Consider the following 15,374-nt stretch of genomic DNA (forward strand, 5'->3'; position numbering starts at 1 on the left):
ATATCCGCAATACCTCAAATGTGTGCCAAGTGAGAAAAATGTGCTGAGTAAATCAATGAATGACTTAATGGGCGCATCGTGACTGGATCTGGTTGTTGTAGATGAATAATCTGTTTGACGCTACCTCGAGTGGGAGCTGTTTTTTTCCCACTAAGGCAACCTTAAGGAATTACTCCTGTAATGTAAGAGTAAGTAACACTCAAGATTTCTAAGTACAGAGGAAGAGCATACAAATGACCAATGGTATGACTAAGAAGACTGAAACTTGGTGTGGGATGGAGATACAAAAGAAATGTAGGACAGGGAGCTTACCTGACAGGCACATACAATTTAGTTGGGAACAACTAGGTAAAAATGCAAGGTCATACAGGATTAAGAGCAAAATGAATAAGGCAGAGGAGACCTGCTCTAGGAGTTTGGAGAAGATGGGGACAAGCATGAGTGCTTTAAAGTTGACTCATATGACTGTTGGTCAAAAACAGACTCGACCAGAAGAGAGCTGAGGCCAGAAAAGAAATGAGAGGCAGGTTGGTAACTGAAACATGAAGTTATATATTTCCAGATTAGTACTGCAGCGGGACTGAAGAGAAAAGGTGAATAATGTGCACACACACAAACACACACACACACACACACACTGTTTTCTGTCAGGCATTCTGCTCAGCAAGTCACATATGTTAATTCATGTGAGGTGATTATTTCATTTACTCTTCATAACAACTTTATAAGATAGGGATTATTATCTCAGTTTTTCAGATGATAAAATCGAGTCTCAGAGAGGGGAAGTGATTTGCCTAAGATCATAACTGTTTTAAGCAACAGAGCTCGGATTCAAACCCAAGTCAATCAGACTCCAAATCGTAGTCTTTTATGAAAGGTTGGACATAACAGAAAAAGAGCAGGGAGTGAAAAGTAACTCTCAGGTGTCAGATGTAGAGGACCAGGCATACGCAAGACACCTAGAAGGGACTATAGTAAAAGAAGAGAAAATATAGATGAAAAACTAGTTTGAAAGCACTGGAGTTTTACTTCCATTTCTAGTAGTTTGTTAGAAGAATGGTACTGGGCTTCTCTGTAATTCCAGACAGTCTTCTGTACTCATGTTTTGATTACTGGGTTGGAATTTTGAGGAATAATTCTGACCAGAGAGACTCCTAAATTATAGAGTCCCTTTCACTGTAGGAGAAATTTCCTGTCCAGTGGAGATTCTTTTGAAGAATGCAAGTTAAGGCTTCAAGCTATTTGGGGCACAGTTCAAAATTGTTTACAATATCATACTTCCTCATTCAACAAACAATGTTGGGCTTACTATTGAGTATATTAGGCCTTCTGTAATTTTTCCTTCTTGCCTTTGATCTGCTGTTCTCTGCCCACTATCTGCCTTATATGCACATACTTAGGAAAAATTCATCAATCCTTTCAGCCTCATTTCAAAAGGATTCTGGAACTGCCTTCACTCTTGTTTATGCGAATACTCTTGGAGTCATAATTGATTCTTCTCTTTCTTTATATTTAATCATTTAGCCAATCATCCCAACTCTCTTTTTAAATTTTATCTACTATCTAACCATCCCTTAACATCTTCACATATTAACACCCTGGTCCATGCCCCATCTGGGATAATTTCTTACTTGGATAATTACCATAGCCTCCTAAGTGGTACCCTATTTATACTTTTACTTCTCTAAGATCTATTCACCATTCAGTAGCCAGAGTGATTCTGTTAAAATCAAGTCAAATGTTATTTCTTTGTCCCAAGGCCTCCAGTGGCTTTCCATTGTACTTAGAGCAAAATCCAAATTCCTCTCTGTGGTCTACAAGGCCCTACGTGATGTGGCACCCCTGCTGATACCTCTTTGACTTTCCTTCCCATCATTCTTCCCCTTACTTACTCTGTCCCGGTTACAATGGCCTTATGGCCACTCATCAAAGCCGCCAGCCAGGCTGCACCTCAAAATCTTCACACGTGCTACTCCACGTGCCTGGAATGTTCCTCCCCGTATATCCACAGGCTCTCTCCCTCACTTCAGCACTTAGCCTTCCTTGGTCACCCTTTCTAAGCAACTTCACTCCATAACTCCCTAGCCCCCCTTCTCATTTTATTTTTGTAACACCAAATGCTGCCTAATATATGGATATGTGTGCATTTGTTTGTTATCTGTCTTCTCCACCAGAACGTTAGTACTTGTGGGTAAGGCTTTGCCTGTTTAGGTCACCGTTGTATCCCAAGGGCCTAAACAATGCCTGACACATAGCATCCCCCCACCCTCTCCTGCAGCCCCTCCTCTCCCAGCCCTGCTCTGGCCTCCAGGAATTCCTGAGAGGGCTGTGGGCAGCCCCTTCGCTTCCCACTGGCCTCCTCAGCTCTGTTTGCAAAGGGCTGCTATGAGGGGACAGAAAGGCCCTGGGCCTCCGCTGTGCTGGGAATCATGGGTCAGGAAGAAATCACTAGCAGGGGGTGGACTCAGCTGTTGTGTTCCCTCCAAGGCTGGGGGGTGTTCCATTCCTGGTGCAGTTTAAGAAAAGAGCAGGTTGTAGGTCCTGAGAGTAGGCACACAGACTAGCTCAGGGTTTGGGACTTCTCTTTCCTCTTACTGTCCCAGGGCAGCTGGGCTAGGGGCTTCCTTTCTCTCTCTCCCTAGGATCACCCCCTTCCTTTCACACAGCCTCTCCCAGTTCAAGCACAGACTCCATCATGAAAACTGTTCTCTGCAGTAGCTCAGTCAGCTAGTGCTGGCCCTGTGTCTCTCTGTGGCCTATAGGGCAAGGTGACCAATCTCTGGGAGGGCTCTTGGCTCCATCAACTCCTGGCCTATCCATGGCAGGGGACCCTGCAGCAGCAGCACACAGGACCCCATGAGAGGCCCCAAAGGTCAAGCCAGGACATTGAGGAGCAGAGAACCAGGAAGCAGCAGGAAGGAGGGGCCCATCCCCATGGCCCTCTCCAATGTGTCCCAGCCTAAACCTAAGATCCTGAGCACTGTGGTATTTAAAAATTTTTTATTGAGATATAATTAATATATAACGTTGTATAAGTCTGAAGAGTCCAACCTGTTGATTTGATACATTTATGTATTACAATATGATTACCACTGTATCTTTAGTTAATACCTCTATCACGTCACATAATTATCATTTCTTTTTTGTGGTGAGAACATTTAAGATCTAGCATCTTAGCAATTTTGAAGTATATTGTTGACTGTCATCACCATTCTGTGCATTAGATCTCCAAAACTTACTCATCTCTACTTGCAAGTTTGTACATTTTAACAACATCTCCCTAATTATTACCCCATCCCCCAGTCTCTGGTAACCACCATTTTACTCTCTGTTTCTATAAGTTCAGCTCTTTTAGATTCCACACATAAGTGAGATCATACAGTATTTGTCTTTCTCTGTCTGGCTTATCTCACTAAGCATAATGCCCTCAAGGTCCATCCACGTTGCCACAAATGGCAGGATTTCCCTCTTTTTCATGGCTGAATAATATTCCATTGTACATATATGCCACATTTCCTTATCCATTCATCCATTGATGAGCACTTAGGTTGTTTCCATATCTCAGCTATTGTGAACAGTGCTGCAATAAACATGGGAGTGCAGATATCTTTTCGGTATCCTGTTTTCATTTCCTTTGTATATATGCCCATAAATGAGATGGCTGGATCATAAAATCAATATATAGAAATCAGTGTGTTTTTATATACTAACAGTGAAATATTTGGAAAAGAAATAAACTATCCCATTTACAAGAGCATGGAAAACAATAATATACTTAGGAGTAAACTTAACCAAGGAAGTAAAACATCTATATAATGAAAACTGTAAGAGTTTGATGAGAGAAATTGAAGAAGACACAAACAAATGGAAAGATACCCTGTGCTCATGGATTGGAAGAATTAATATTGTTAAAATGTCCATATTACTATAAACAATCTATAGGTTCAACGTAATCCCTATCAAAATTCCAATGGCATTTTTCATAGAAATAGAAAAAAAATTCCTAAAATTTGTATAGAATCACAAAAGACCTCGAATAGCCAAAGCAATCCTGAGAAAGAACAAAGCTGGAAGCATCAGACTTCTTGATTTCAAACTATACTACAAAGCTACAGTAATTAAAGCAGTATGGTGCTGGCATAAAAAATAGACACATAGACCAATGAACAGAATATAGAGCCCAGAAATAAATCCCCATATATACAGTCAACTAATATTTGACAAGGGAGCCAAGAACACTCAATGAGGAAAGGATAGTCTATTCAATGAATGGTGTTGGAAAAACTGGATAACCACAGGCAGAAAAATGAAATTAGACACCTATCTCACATCACTCACAAAAATAAACTTGAAATGGTTTAAAGATTTAAACATAAGACCTGATACTGTAAAACTCCTGGAAGAAAACATGGGGAAGAAGCTCCTTGACATTGATCTTAGCAACAATCTTTTGGATTCAACACCAAAAGCACAAGCAACAAAAGCAAAATCAACAAGTGGGACTACATCAAACTAAAAACCTTCTGCATAGCAAAGGAAACCATCAACGAAATAAAAAGGCACCCACAGGATGGAAAAAAATCATACAGCCGATAAGGAGTTAATATCCAACTTACATAAAGAACTCATACAACTCAATAAGAAAAAACAAACAATCCAATTAAAAAACAATCAGAGGAGCTGAATAAACATTTTTCCAAGCAAGAGATACAGATGGCCAATAGATACATGAAAAGATGCTCAACATCACTAATCATCAGGGAAATGCAAATCAAAACCACAATGAGATATCACTTCAGACATGTTGGAATGCTCTTATCAAAAAGACAAGAGCTAACAAGTGTTGATGAGGACATGGAGAAAAGGCAACCCACCCTTGTGCAGTGTGGATGGGAATGTAAATTAGTGCAGCTACTATGCAAAACAGTATGGAGGTTCTTTAAAAAATTAAAAATATGGGCTAGCCCAGTGGTGTAGTGGTTAAGTTCACGTGCTCCGTGTCAGTGGCCTGGGGTTCACGGGTTTGGATCCCGGGTGTGTATCTATACACCACTCATCAAGCCATGCTGTGGCAGCGTTTCACATACAAAATAGAGGAAGACTGACACAGACATTAGCTCAGGGACAATCTTCCTCACCAAAAAAATAAAAAATAAAAAATAGAACTAACATATAATCCAGCAATCCCACTTCTTGGTAGATATCTGCATGCTGTGTTCTAAGAGTAGGTAGCTCACAGTGCCTGGCCATGCATACACAGAAAAACCTTAGTACCTGAACCAGGAGACACATGGGGGCTTGGGAGCCCTGTGCAGCCCTGGGCCCAGGAACAGCCGCCAAGGCTTTCTTATAGGCATGTCCCCAGTTCCTGCAGGTATGACCTGGCCTTCCTGCCTTGGGCTTCCTTAAAGTACCACTGGCCACACTACTGGGGGCTTGGTGAGCTGTGCCCAGCCCTGGCCCCCAGTCTCCAGCAGAGCCACATAGCAGTGGCAATAGCCACATCTCCTGAGGCCGGGGGCCTTAGGTCTTCTGCAGACTCCCACCCTGCGGCCCCCACCCCACCTCTGGCCAACATGGCCTGACTCAGCCACAGTTGGCTTGCCCTCTGTTGCTACCCCACCTGTCTGGTGTCCCAACCTCATCCCCAATCTGTCCTGGGAGCTCTTGCTCAAGAGGCAGGTTACCTGGAGCCAGTTCATGTGCCATGGTAAGACCAGTAGGGGCAGAGGGAAGCTCAAGGACCCCACCCTGGCTAGTTCACCTCTCAGCAGACCACCCTGAAGGCCTCATGCTCTCCTGCCAATCTCACTTTGTGGGTTTCTCTTTCTTGCCCAGTCAAAATAGGTGGTAACTCATATGCCTTTCCTGCTCAGGACCTGTTGCATACGGTGTCTGGGCCACGGCTGGTCTGTAGATATGCTCCCTTTGTTATTTTTCCAACTCTGGAGCATATTGCATGACATGCATTTCAATAAAAGTTGTGGCCTAGTCAATTTGAAGGGCAACGCTGAAAACATCGGTAATGATCAACAGATTGAAAATGAGGTCAGTAAAGTTGGACATATGAAAAATAGAAGCCACAAAGGGACTTGATATAATTTTCCACACTGCATAAAGTGGTCAAAAAGTGTCTAGTCTCTACCAAATAACTGAATAATAAAAGTGAGTTTAGTTAGAACTGAAGACATTTTTGTGAGGCTGCACAATGTATACAAATTCTGTTGCAAATCTACACACCTCTAACCGACGGAGAGTTCAGGGTTAATTCTGTAAGATCTGAGCCAAGTATGACTTCACTGACACCAGGCATCCACCAAACCCACAGGAAAGAGTTAATAAGTGGAGCAAGCTTTGAAACTGACTAAAAAGCAAACAGATAATGATGAGACTGTCCCTGAAGTTTTCACAATTGAATGAATTCAGGACAGACTGAATGGTCTGTGGATGTTAAGTGAAGAAATCTCTCTCTTTTTTTTTTTCCCAAGTGAGAGATTAGTTTTCAAGTTTTTATGTACAGAGTGGATCATTATTCACCCAAGTATGGCCTCCCATCTAAAGACTATGAATTCTACATCCTTTTCATGCCCACTTAGAATGGCCATGTGACTATTTTCAGGTCACTAGGATTCTAGCAGAAGAGATGCACGCATCTTCCAGTTCAATTTTCTTAAAGCTGAAGTCATTCTCACCTTCCCCTGGAAGAAAACATAGACGAGGAGGCAATTCAACTTCAACTATGTGGATGAGAACAGTGCTCAAATGGAACAGTGTTATAGGCTGAACTGCTCCCCCCGCAAATTCATGTGCTGAAGTCCTAACCCCAGTACCTCAGAACGTGACAGTGTTGGGAGAAAGGGATTTTAGGCCATTAAGTTAAAATGAGGTCATTAGGGTGACCTAATCCAGTATGACTGGCATCCTTTTAAAAAGAGGAAATTTGGACACAGACATTTACAGAGGGAAGACAATGTGAAGAGACGGGAGGCAGACGGCCATCTGCAAGTCAAGGAGGGAGGCCTCAGGAGAAACAGCCACGGCAACACCTTGATCTCTGACTTCCAGCCTTCTGAATTGTGAGAAATAAATTTCTGCTGTTTAAGGCACCCAGTCTGTCGTACTTTGTGATGGCAGTTCTATCAAACTAATACAAACAGTAAAATGGATGAAACCAGCATCCCTGAATGAAACAGAGCTGCGAACTCCCTTGACTGCCTGCCTAACTCCCGACTGTTATGGGAGAAAGCGAAACTATCTTGTTTGAGTTAAGGTATTTTGGTGTCCCTTTGTTATAGCAGCTTAACCTATACTCTAGCATAATCCTTAGAGGGGTAAAAATGGAAACAACTTAAGCATTTAATAAGAGAGAAAGAGTGAAGCAAACCACAATATATTCACTAAACACAACCATGAACTAGGACCTCAGCATGGAAAATGACTGATAAAAATTTAAGTGTGTAAGTCAACTATCCCTCAATCAACTTAAAATATGCATACACAAAACATCTGGAAGCAATTACGGTAAAAATAACCATATTGATTGTGATTCTAGGTAGTTTTTTTTTTTTAAAGATTTTATTTTTTTTTCCTTTTTCTCCCTAAAGCCCCCCGGTACATAGTTGTATATTCTTAGTTGTGGGTCCTTCTAGTTGTGGCATGTGGGATGCTGCTTCAGCATGGCTCAATGAACAGTGCCATGTCCGCACCCAGGATTCGAACCGATGAAACACTGGGCTGCCTGCAGCGGAGTGCACAAACTTAACCACTCAGCCACGGGGCCGGGCCCTCTAGGTAGTTTTGACATAGGTATCTTTGCTGTAAACATCTTTGCCATACACATTTTCTCCACAAATATTTTCCCTGCACAAATAATTGGCTGTAAGTCAATTTTGCCATAAAAGATAAAATCTGACTGGTTGACAGTTTTTGGACTCATTTTTCCATGTTTTATATCTACAGTGATAAAATTTACTGGAAGTGTGAAATAAGAGAGTATAAAGCCAGACTGCACACTATTCTAGGAAACAATAATATATCAGTCTCTGCAAATCCTTTGGAGAGAGCACAGTCATCCCTCCCACATTACCCATAGAACACTGGAGATGTGACAATATTGCATTTCACAAGGCAATACAAAGCTCAGTTACAACTATGCATCCTAGTATTTGGAAACCTATACCTCTCTTAATGAAGGAAAAAACTTTAGTGAAAAAGAAAAAGTGACCCGTAAAAACCAAAACTTGACCAAACTATGGCAAGTGTGATGCTGAAGGAGAATAAAAATCAACCAGCAAAAAAACAAAATGCATAATACTAAGAATGAAAGACTTGGGAGCAGAGTCCTTAGGTACACAATACACAAAATAAAATCAGTCATTTACACAGTATGCATTAAAATATTTTGTGCTTTCATTTTTTGCAAAAAAGTCTTTTAATTTTGATATTAATTTTTCATGTGTCATTATGTCTTTTCTAAGGTCCCTCTTTTATTTTTCATTATTTTATCCTTTACAGCAAAATTGCCTTATGGCCAATTATGTGGTGAAAATATTTGTGGCAAAGATATTTACAACAAAGATGCTTACCCTGAAACTATCAGAAATGATCTGTTGTGTTAGAGGATTGCATATTCTTTCCCATAGTATATAGCTTCTTTACTTTTACAATGTAATGTACCTTTAGACTTATCTCTATAATTTCTATTTCCTATCCTATAACTTTATAGGATAGTTAGCTGAAAGCATCACTCTTAGACATTAACCCCACCTATTTTGATTTTGAGAACTGTGCCTACACATTGTTCCTCTTTCCTACCTCTTGACTTCCATTTCACCAGTTCTCCCCAGCATTACTGTGTTCCCTGTTTTGGTATAGACCAGTGCGTGGAGAGACATGGTGAGGGATGGAAGACTGGGAGGAGAGATGGTAGGGAATAATGAGCAGACATTACAGTTCCCTTCATTCCACCTCCATCTCAGCAGCATTCATCATAAAACTGAAGCAAAGCGATTAAAGCTTCAAAAGATTATAGAAACATCCGTGTGCTAGCTACGAGGTGTAAAGGAGGCCTGAGAGTTCACCAAATGTGAGCAAGGTTAGCTGAATTGACAGCACAGGAAGTCATTCGTTAGACTGTTCAGCTGACCAAATCTATTCAGTGAATTGCTGTTACAAAAGCAGTGTAATTACGAGCTTCCGGGACTAGGACTACAGACTGCTTTCCAGGTTGTTATTCAGGACAGGTAACTACAACTCACCGCACATAATCTCTTGTTTGTGTCTGATGAGAATACAGCATTCTTGGTCAGAAATGTATGACGTTTTCTTCAAAGCTACTGATAGCAAATGATTAAAGAAAATTCCAGGTGAAAGTAGGTATGTCTCACCATTTTTTTTTTTAGATCTATACAGCAAATCTGAATTTTTCAGATAGATTATTTATTGTATGATTTTATTAGTTACGAAAACAATTCTTAGACACAAAATAATTTTATCACAGATGCTTTTAAATACTATTTCTTCTTTTAATGTCTTAAATTGGAGGGGGAGGCATGTTCAGGTAACTGAAGGGGAATGGTAAGTATTTGTCAGAGGCTAGAAGGAATTATGAACTATCTTGAGTTCTATAATTGAGGATCAATACAAAAGAGCATTTTAATTTAGTAATAATTTTAGGGCCCTATTAATTCCCTGAAGCACTCAGAGAGGAATGGTGTTGCAGGGGAGAGTAACTTGGATCTCTACTGAGGAAAAGCACCAATGTGGATTCCCTAGGAAAGCTGCTAAGCAAACAATACCTCCAACACTGAACATCCTACATGGGTAGTAACACTGAGAAACTGTAATCAAACACAAGCGAATAATCATGTGGTAGAGATGAGTATGGCACTGGATGTGAATTTGAACTATATGACCACTACTTTCACGACTATTGTAGGGCATCGACATAAATATAAGCAGTGTTCACTTTTCACCATAGTGAAAGACCATGAAAATGATTGTGCAAGCTGAAACAGTGCACAGCAATCTTAACAGTCAACGGGGCAAATTATGTTTGTTCAACGACCTTTAAAAATGTTTAGTGTTTTAATGTCAAAACATTTAAAACTCTCTTACTCTGGTTTATAAATATGTAGGAAATTGAAAATAATAGAAAAACTAATATTTATTTAGTACACCGTAATTTAAAACATTAGAAACATTGAGAATTAGTGTTTTATTTCTATGTAAAGGTCTTAGCAAGAGTAGTTTGAACGGTGCTTTTCTTCTGGTCATATTGTTTATGATCTGGAGCCAGCATCTTTTCTACGCCTTGGTGAATTGTCAGATTCCTTTCTAAGTTTGGTTCGGCTTCCAACATTTTGTCTTTGCCCTTTCAAGGTCGGGAAATTTTTCTGAGAGTTCCTTTAATGTGAAGTTTTATGTCATGTCACTTCCTCTGAGACACTGCCATCCTTTTAGTCACAACCATTTTCCTCATTTTTGTCGCTAAGTTTGCTTCACTAAGTTCCTCTGGGTGTATACCTAGAGTCTCTCAAGTGGCAAACGGTGGCATCATCAACATCCCATGGCCAGCTATTTCAAATTTCACTTTCAGTATTATCACTTTTCATTTATTTGCCGGCAATTCCTTCTTTCTGAGATCTATTTTTGTAAAATATGTGGTTTATCACTGGGAGACAAGGAGTCAACAGAATTACACACTTTGCTGTCTGAACTGAACAGCAAACGTGCTATGACCAATCACTAAGAGATTTTGAAAGAAGTGATGGGATTGATCACAGATCACGATGCACATTTATTTACATAATGATTTGTGGACTGAAGAGCTAGCAGAAGAGTCTGCACTTTATGAAAATACAGTTAATGCGCCATGCTAACTGAAATTCAAACCGCTTCACTGGGGGACTGCTGTTATTCAGCCAGACCATGGTAACTGAAATCTGTACATATCAGAACCATGCAAAGTGAGGGCTGCTGTACGCCAATACTGTTGTCCAGACACTTTTAAAATCTGCTACTATACATCTCCTGGGGGAGAAGCGGAATAAAAGAAGTAACTTCATGTCCCCAAAACAAAATATTAGCAAAGTGAAGTACAAGATAGTGGGGACAACAGAGGGTAGAAATTCCAAGCGCCTGGCTGTGGACCCACAGGGCCCCATTACTATGTCATCTCAGACAAGATGCCCAGGCTCTGTGTGCCTCTGTAAATGAGGGATAATAGCAATATCTACCTTATAGGGTTGTTGTAAGAATTAAAGGGATAAGTTATGTAAAAGGCTGAGAATAGTACCTAGCACATTGTAAGTACTTCTCAAACACTAGCTACTATTATTACTAAATGAAGAACAATACCAAATGACCTGAAAAGAGGGTATCCCCATGTAAGAAAGCCTCTCATACCTTCCTTACTCTCAATGTAATTTTCTACTAGACTTGCCAGCTCTCTCTCTAAGAATATTGGCAATTTTGTGACTGAGGTGGCAGGAAATTATTGGAGGAGTGATGGAGGGACAACAATTATTTCTCTCTAGTCCTGACCACAACACAATGCCACCAGCTCAGGAAGGGCTATTCTATTCTACTCTGGGCTCAGGAGAGGAGGAAGAAGGAAGAAGAGAATGGAGCAGAGGCAAAAATGAGAGCAAGAAACCCTCGTAGATGAAGGAAGCTGTGCTCTGGAGGAAATTATATCTAAACCAAAGCAAAAACCTGACATTAAAGTCAAAAAGAAATATTTAGGGAGTTTTTATGTCTCCTTTTGTTAAGAACCATAGTAAGTGGTGATGCAACCCTTATGGTGTATTTGATATAAAATATCACTCTTCTTATAGAGGAGCCTGATTCAAAACCGAAGCCAAAACATCTCACAATGAAGAAGATCACAAGTATGCATTTGTCTTTTCTTAGAAAGAAAATAGATAAAATAACTCTTGGTTTTACAAATCAGCGAATTTGCAATGATTTACACATTTCTGAAATGGCCCAAATGGGGTCATTGATGAAATGATTCTTTACAAATCATTCTCATAAAAGTAATCTACTGGAAATAGGTAGTCCTGTTTCCTTTATTAGTGCGCCAAACATTTCTACAGGGACAATTTACTTCACCATTTGACTTTACCTTCATCTGTTTTGTTTGTCTTGGCTATGGTTATAGTGAAACTTCCACCGATACTCGCAAAGCAGCCACACTTTCCCTGTGGCAATCTGCAGCCAAACGCTACCTATAAGTTTTGTGGCATCAAGTTAAAATTCCTCCCTCTCAGCTGAGGGATCATCCCTCACCTCAAGTTAAGTCCTGATGAACAACCTGAAGAGCAACATGTCAAAACCTATCACTTGCCTGCTCCTCTGGGTGGCTGAGTCATGGCCTCGCTGGCAAGGCCTTCTTTTCCAAGTCCAGACCTTCCTTAGGGCTCTGGCTCCATGAACCAGCAGGGTAGTAAGAGTGATATTATCAATCATATAGGCATACTTCATGGCAGGATCAGAGAAACCTGACCTTCCAAAAGTTTCCATGGTTTTACACAATCATTTGGTAGCACTCAGTTGAATGTCCAAGATGCACCAAGCACTAGAGCTGGAAGGAGCCACTGCTGTCATTGCTATCATTTAACTAATAACACTGATGGCCAGAGAGACTGCAAAGTTATCAGGTTACTATACTAGATCTAAAAGCACCTCTTCAGTCTCCCAGCCTAATTCTCTTTCCTGTTCATCTTATACCTTTGTTTCTCTGTCATTTCCTTTTTTATTTCATTATATACTTCGATGCACGTAACTGCAATTTAATTTAAGATTCGACCAAGCAGAGTGGTATGCAAACTGAAGTGCGTATCTATGTGTAGCTAAGCATAAGCACCCACTTAAAAAGGCTCATTTTTTTACATATTCAGAATACCCTCATGAGTAAAAACCATTCTTAGCTAAACATAAAAATGCATGGAGGGGCCAGCCGGTGGCGCAGCGGTTAAGTGCACACGTTCCGCTTCCGCAGCCCAGGGTTCCCCAGTTTGGATCCCGGGTGTGGACATGGCACGGCATGACAAGCCATGCTGTGGTAGGCATCCCACATATAAAGTAGAGGAAGATGGGCACGGATGTGAGCTCAAGGCCAGGCTTCCTCAGCAAAAAGACGAGGATTGGTGGCAGATGTTAGCTCAGGGCTAATCTTCCTCAAAAAAAAAACAAAAACAAAAAGAAGGCATGGAAATAATCTGACACCAATGAACTATGAGAGAAGGATCTTATAAGATGCAGTGAACTACTGGGTAAGCTGGCCCCACAAGGACAGTCAAGGTTGTGAAGTGCAAACATCCCTGCTTTTCTTGCCTTGAGCCAGTTATCATGTGCTGTCTGTGCCATTTGGGTGCATCATAAGTGGGTGGTGATTTTGCAATAAATACATGGTAACTATAATGTTATCAAGAGGCAGAATGACAGTGAAAAAATAAGAAACAAGGTTAAGTTGTAAAATGAAATGTATCCTTAACTCTTTCAAGTTGAGAAATTCAAATAAATTATTGACATCTGACATTGGTGATTGAACACGAAAAATGAAATAAAGAAATGAGGTCATTTCCTAGAAGAGTTCAGTGTGTAGACAGACATAACGCACACATATATACAGACAGACGACCACGTTCACTTGGAGAGCCACCCCTGTAAGACTAGAAGCTCCATCCCTGGCAGGGACCCTGTGAATGACAGCCTATGAGGGCAGGAGTATGCTCTCGGATAAGGTCCCTCTGGGGGCTGGCCCCGTGGCCGAGTGGCTAAGTTCACGAGCTCCGCTGCAGGCGGCCCAGTGTTTCGTTGGTTCGAATCCTGGGCGCGGACATGGCACTGCTCATCAAACCACGCTGAGGCAGCATCCCACATGCCACAACTAGAAAGACCCACAATGAAAGAATATACAACTATGTACTGGGGGGCTTTGGGGAGAAAAAGGGAAAAAAATAAAATCTTTAAAAAAGAAAAAAAAGGTCCCTCTGTACTTTGCTCTTATTCACCATTCTGTCCCCAGAGTGTATTATTGCATATTTCTGTCCTGTGGTTTTCCTTTTTTTCTTTTCTTTTTAGCACCAGGCTCAGATTGCCTACCTGGATCCTGTCCTTGGTGCACACTGGAATCTTACCTGTGGCGCCAATACCCTAGACACTGCTGAGTGTCTGCATGGCTCTTCTTCTTCACATGGCTCTGCTCTTTTTGGCCAGAATGATCAATCTAATATAAAAAATATTTCTAATATGAAAATGTCTCCACTTACTTTACTACATTCATGTCTTATTAGACATCTAGGATTCCTAGACTACACTGAACCCTGAATGCAGTCTGACAAAGATACTGGAAGTAAAACTGGATTAGGGGTCAGGCATATAAAAACATGTCTGTCTTAGGGCTCAGCTTCCTCATCTGTAGAGATAAGGCATTGGGTTAGGATTGTTTTTTCATTATGACACATTGGCTGCCTTATCTCCTTCGTTGGACATAGAAATGCTAGCCTAGCTCCTCTTCCTCATCCTCTTTACAACACAAGTAAAGAATATTGACTTAAATGGCCCAGATAGCTGTCTAGGTCTGAAATGCAGTTAGGGTTAGCACCCGCATCTGAAGATGCCTTCTGGCTCTAAGAGTGAAAGGCTGAGTATACAGCATGGACGGCGAAGTATAGAGACACACTCCAAAAAATCAAAATAATGCCTGCTATAAAAGGCCAGCTGAATTCTTTCACTAAAAAACGGCACTACAAGGAATTTAATCTTAAAACTAAACATTAATGGTGCGATTCTATTTTCTTCCCAAGAAAGGAGAGAAGAAGGAAAGGAAGGCTAGAAAGAAGGAAGGCCAGGTGGGCAGGCAGGCAGGCAGAAAGAAGGAAGGGAAGACATATGTAAGTACGACTAAACTCTTTTCCCTCAGAGGAAAGAGGTGTAATGATTAATAACTTAACAATGTCCCAACAGATAGAAAGTTTCTTCTTCTACTATCAAAACATGCAAAGCAGAATCTTTCCTTTTCTTTACTTATCAAGAGATAAAGTTTATTACCTTCAAAGTCCACATCTCCAACTAATTTTGTCTTTCCTGTCACTGGGTCGTGGATATAGTTGATACCCACGTCAATTACAGCAGCACCTTCTTTAACCATATCAGATGTAATCAACTTTGGAATACCTGAAAGTAAAACAGAGTTGTAAAACACTCTGGAAAATACTTGAACTTTGTCCTTGAGTAAAACAAAGGTTTATACATCTAATTTTTTGTTGTCATTGCTTTGAAAAAATAGACAAAATACACTGTTCCTAAGGAAGAGGCCAACTGCGCTTGATCATTTCTGATCACACCAAAGAGCAAAGGTAGCACAT

General features: G+C 40.7%; 1 protein-coding gene across 7 annotated transcripts in view; it reads right to left on the bottom strand.

The window, feature by feature from the left end:
• The window catches only part of MTHFD2L (methylenetetrahydrofolate dehydrogenase (NADP+ dependent) 2 like), a 142,697-nt gene that overhangs the window by 11,640 nt on the left and 115,683 nt on the right, over positions 1-15,374 (bottom strand). For 4 of the 7 annotated variants that reach the window (XM_046656362.1, XM_046656366.1, XM_046656367.1 and 1 more), the window contains one exon: positions 15,058-15,183. The exons of 1 other annotated variant lie outside the window; for it this stretch is intronic. In XM_046656362.1, coding sequence (XP_046512318.1) covers positions 15,058-15,183 — 126 coding nt within the window. Of the gene's footprint in view, positions 1-14,181; positions 14,234-15,057; positions 15,184-15,374 lie in introns of those variants that run through there. 2 more of the 7 variants (XM_046656364.1, XM_046656370.1) reach the window with 2 other exon arrangements.

Source organism: Equus quagga, chromosome 3 (assembly GCF_021613505.1).
Source record: "Equus quagga isolate Etosha38 chromosome 3, UCLA_HA_Equagga_1.0, whole genome shotgun sequence".
Taxonomy (NCBI): Eukaryota; Metazoa; Chordata; class Mammalia; order Perissodactyla; family Equidae; genus Equus; species Equus quagga.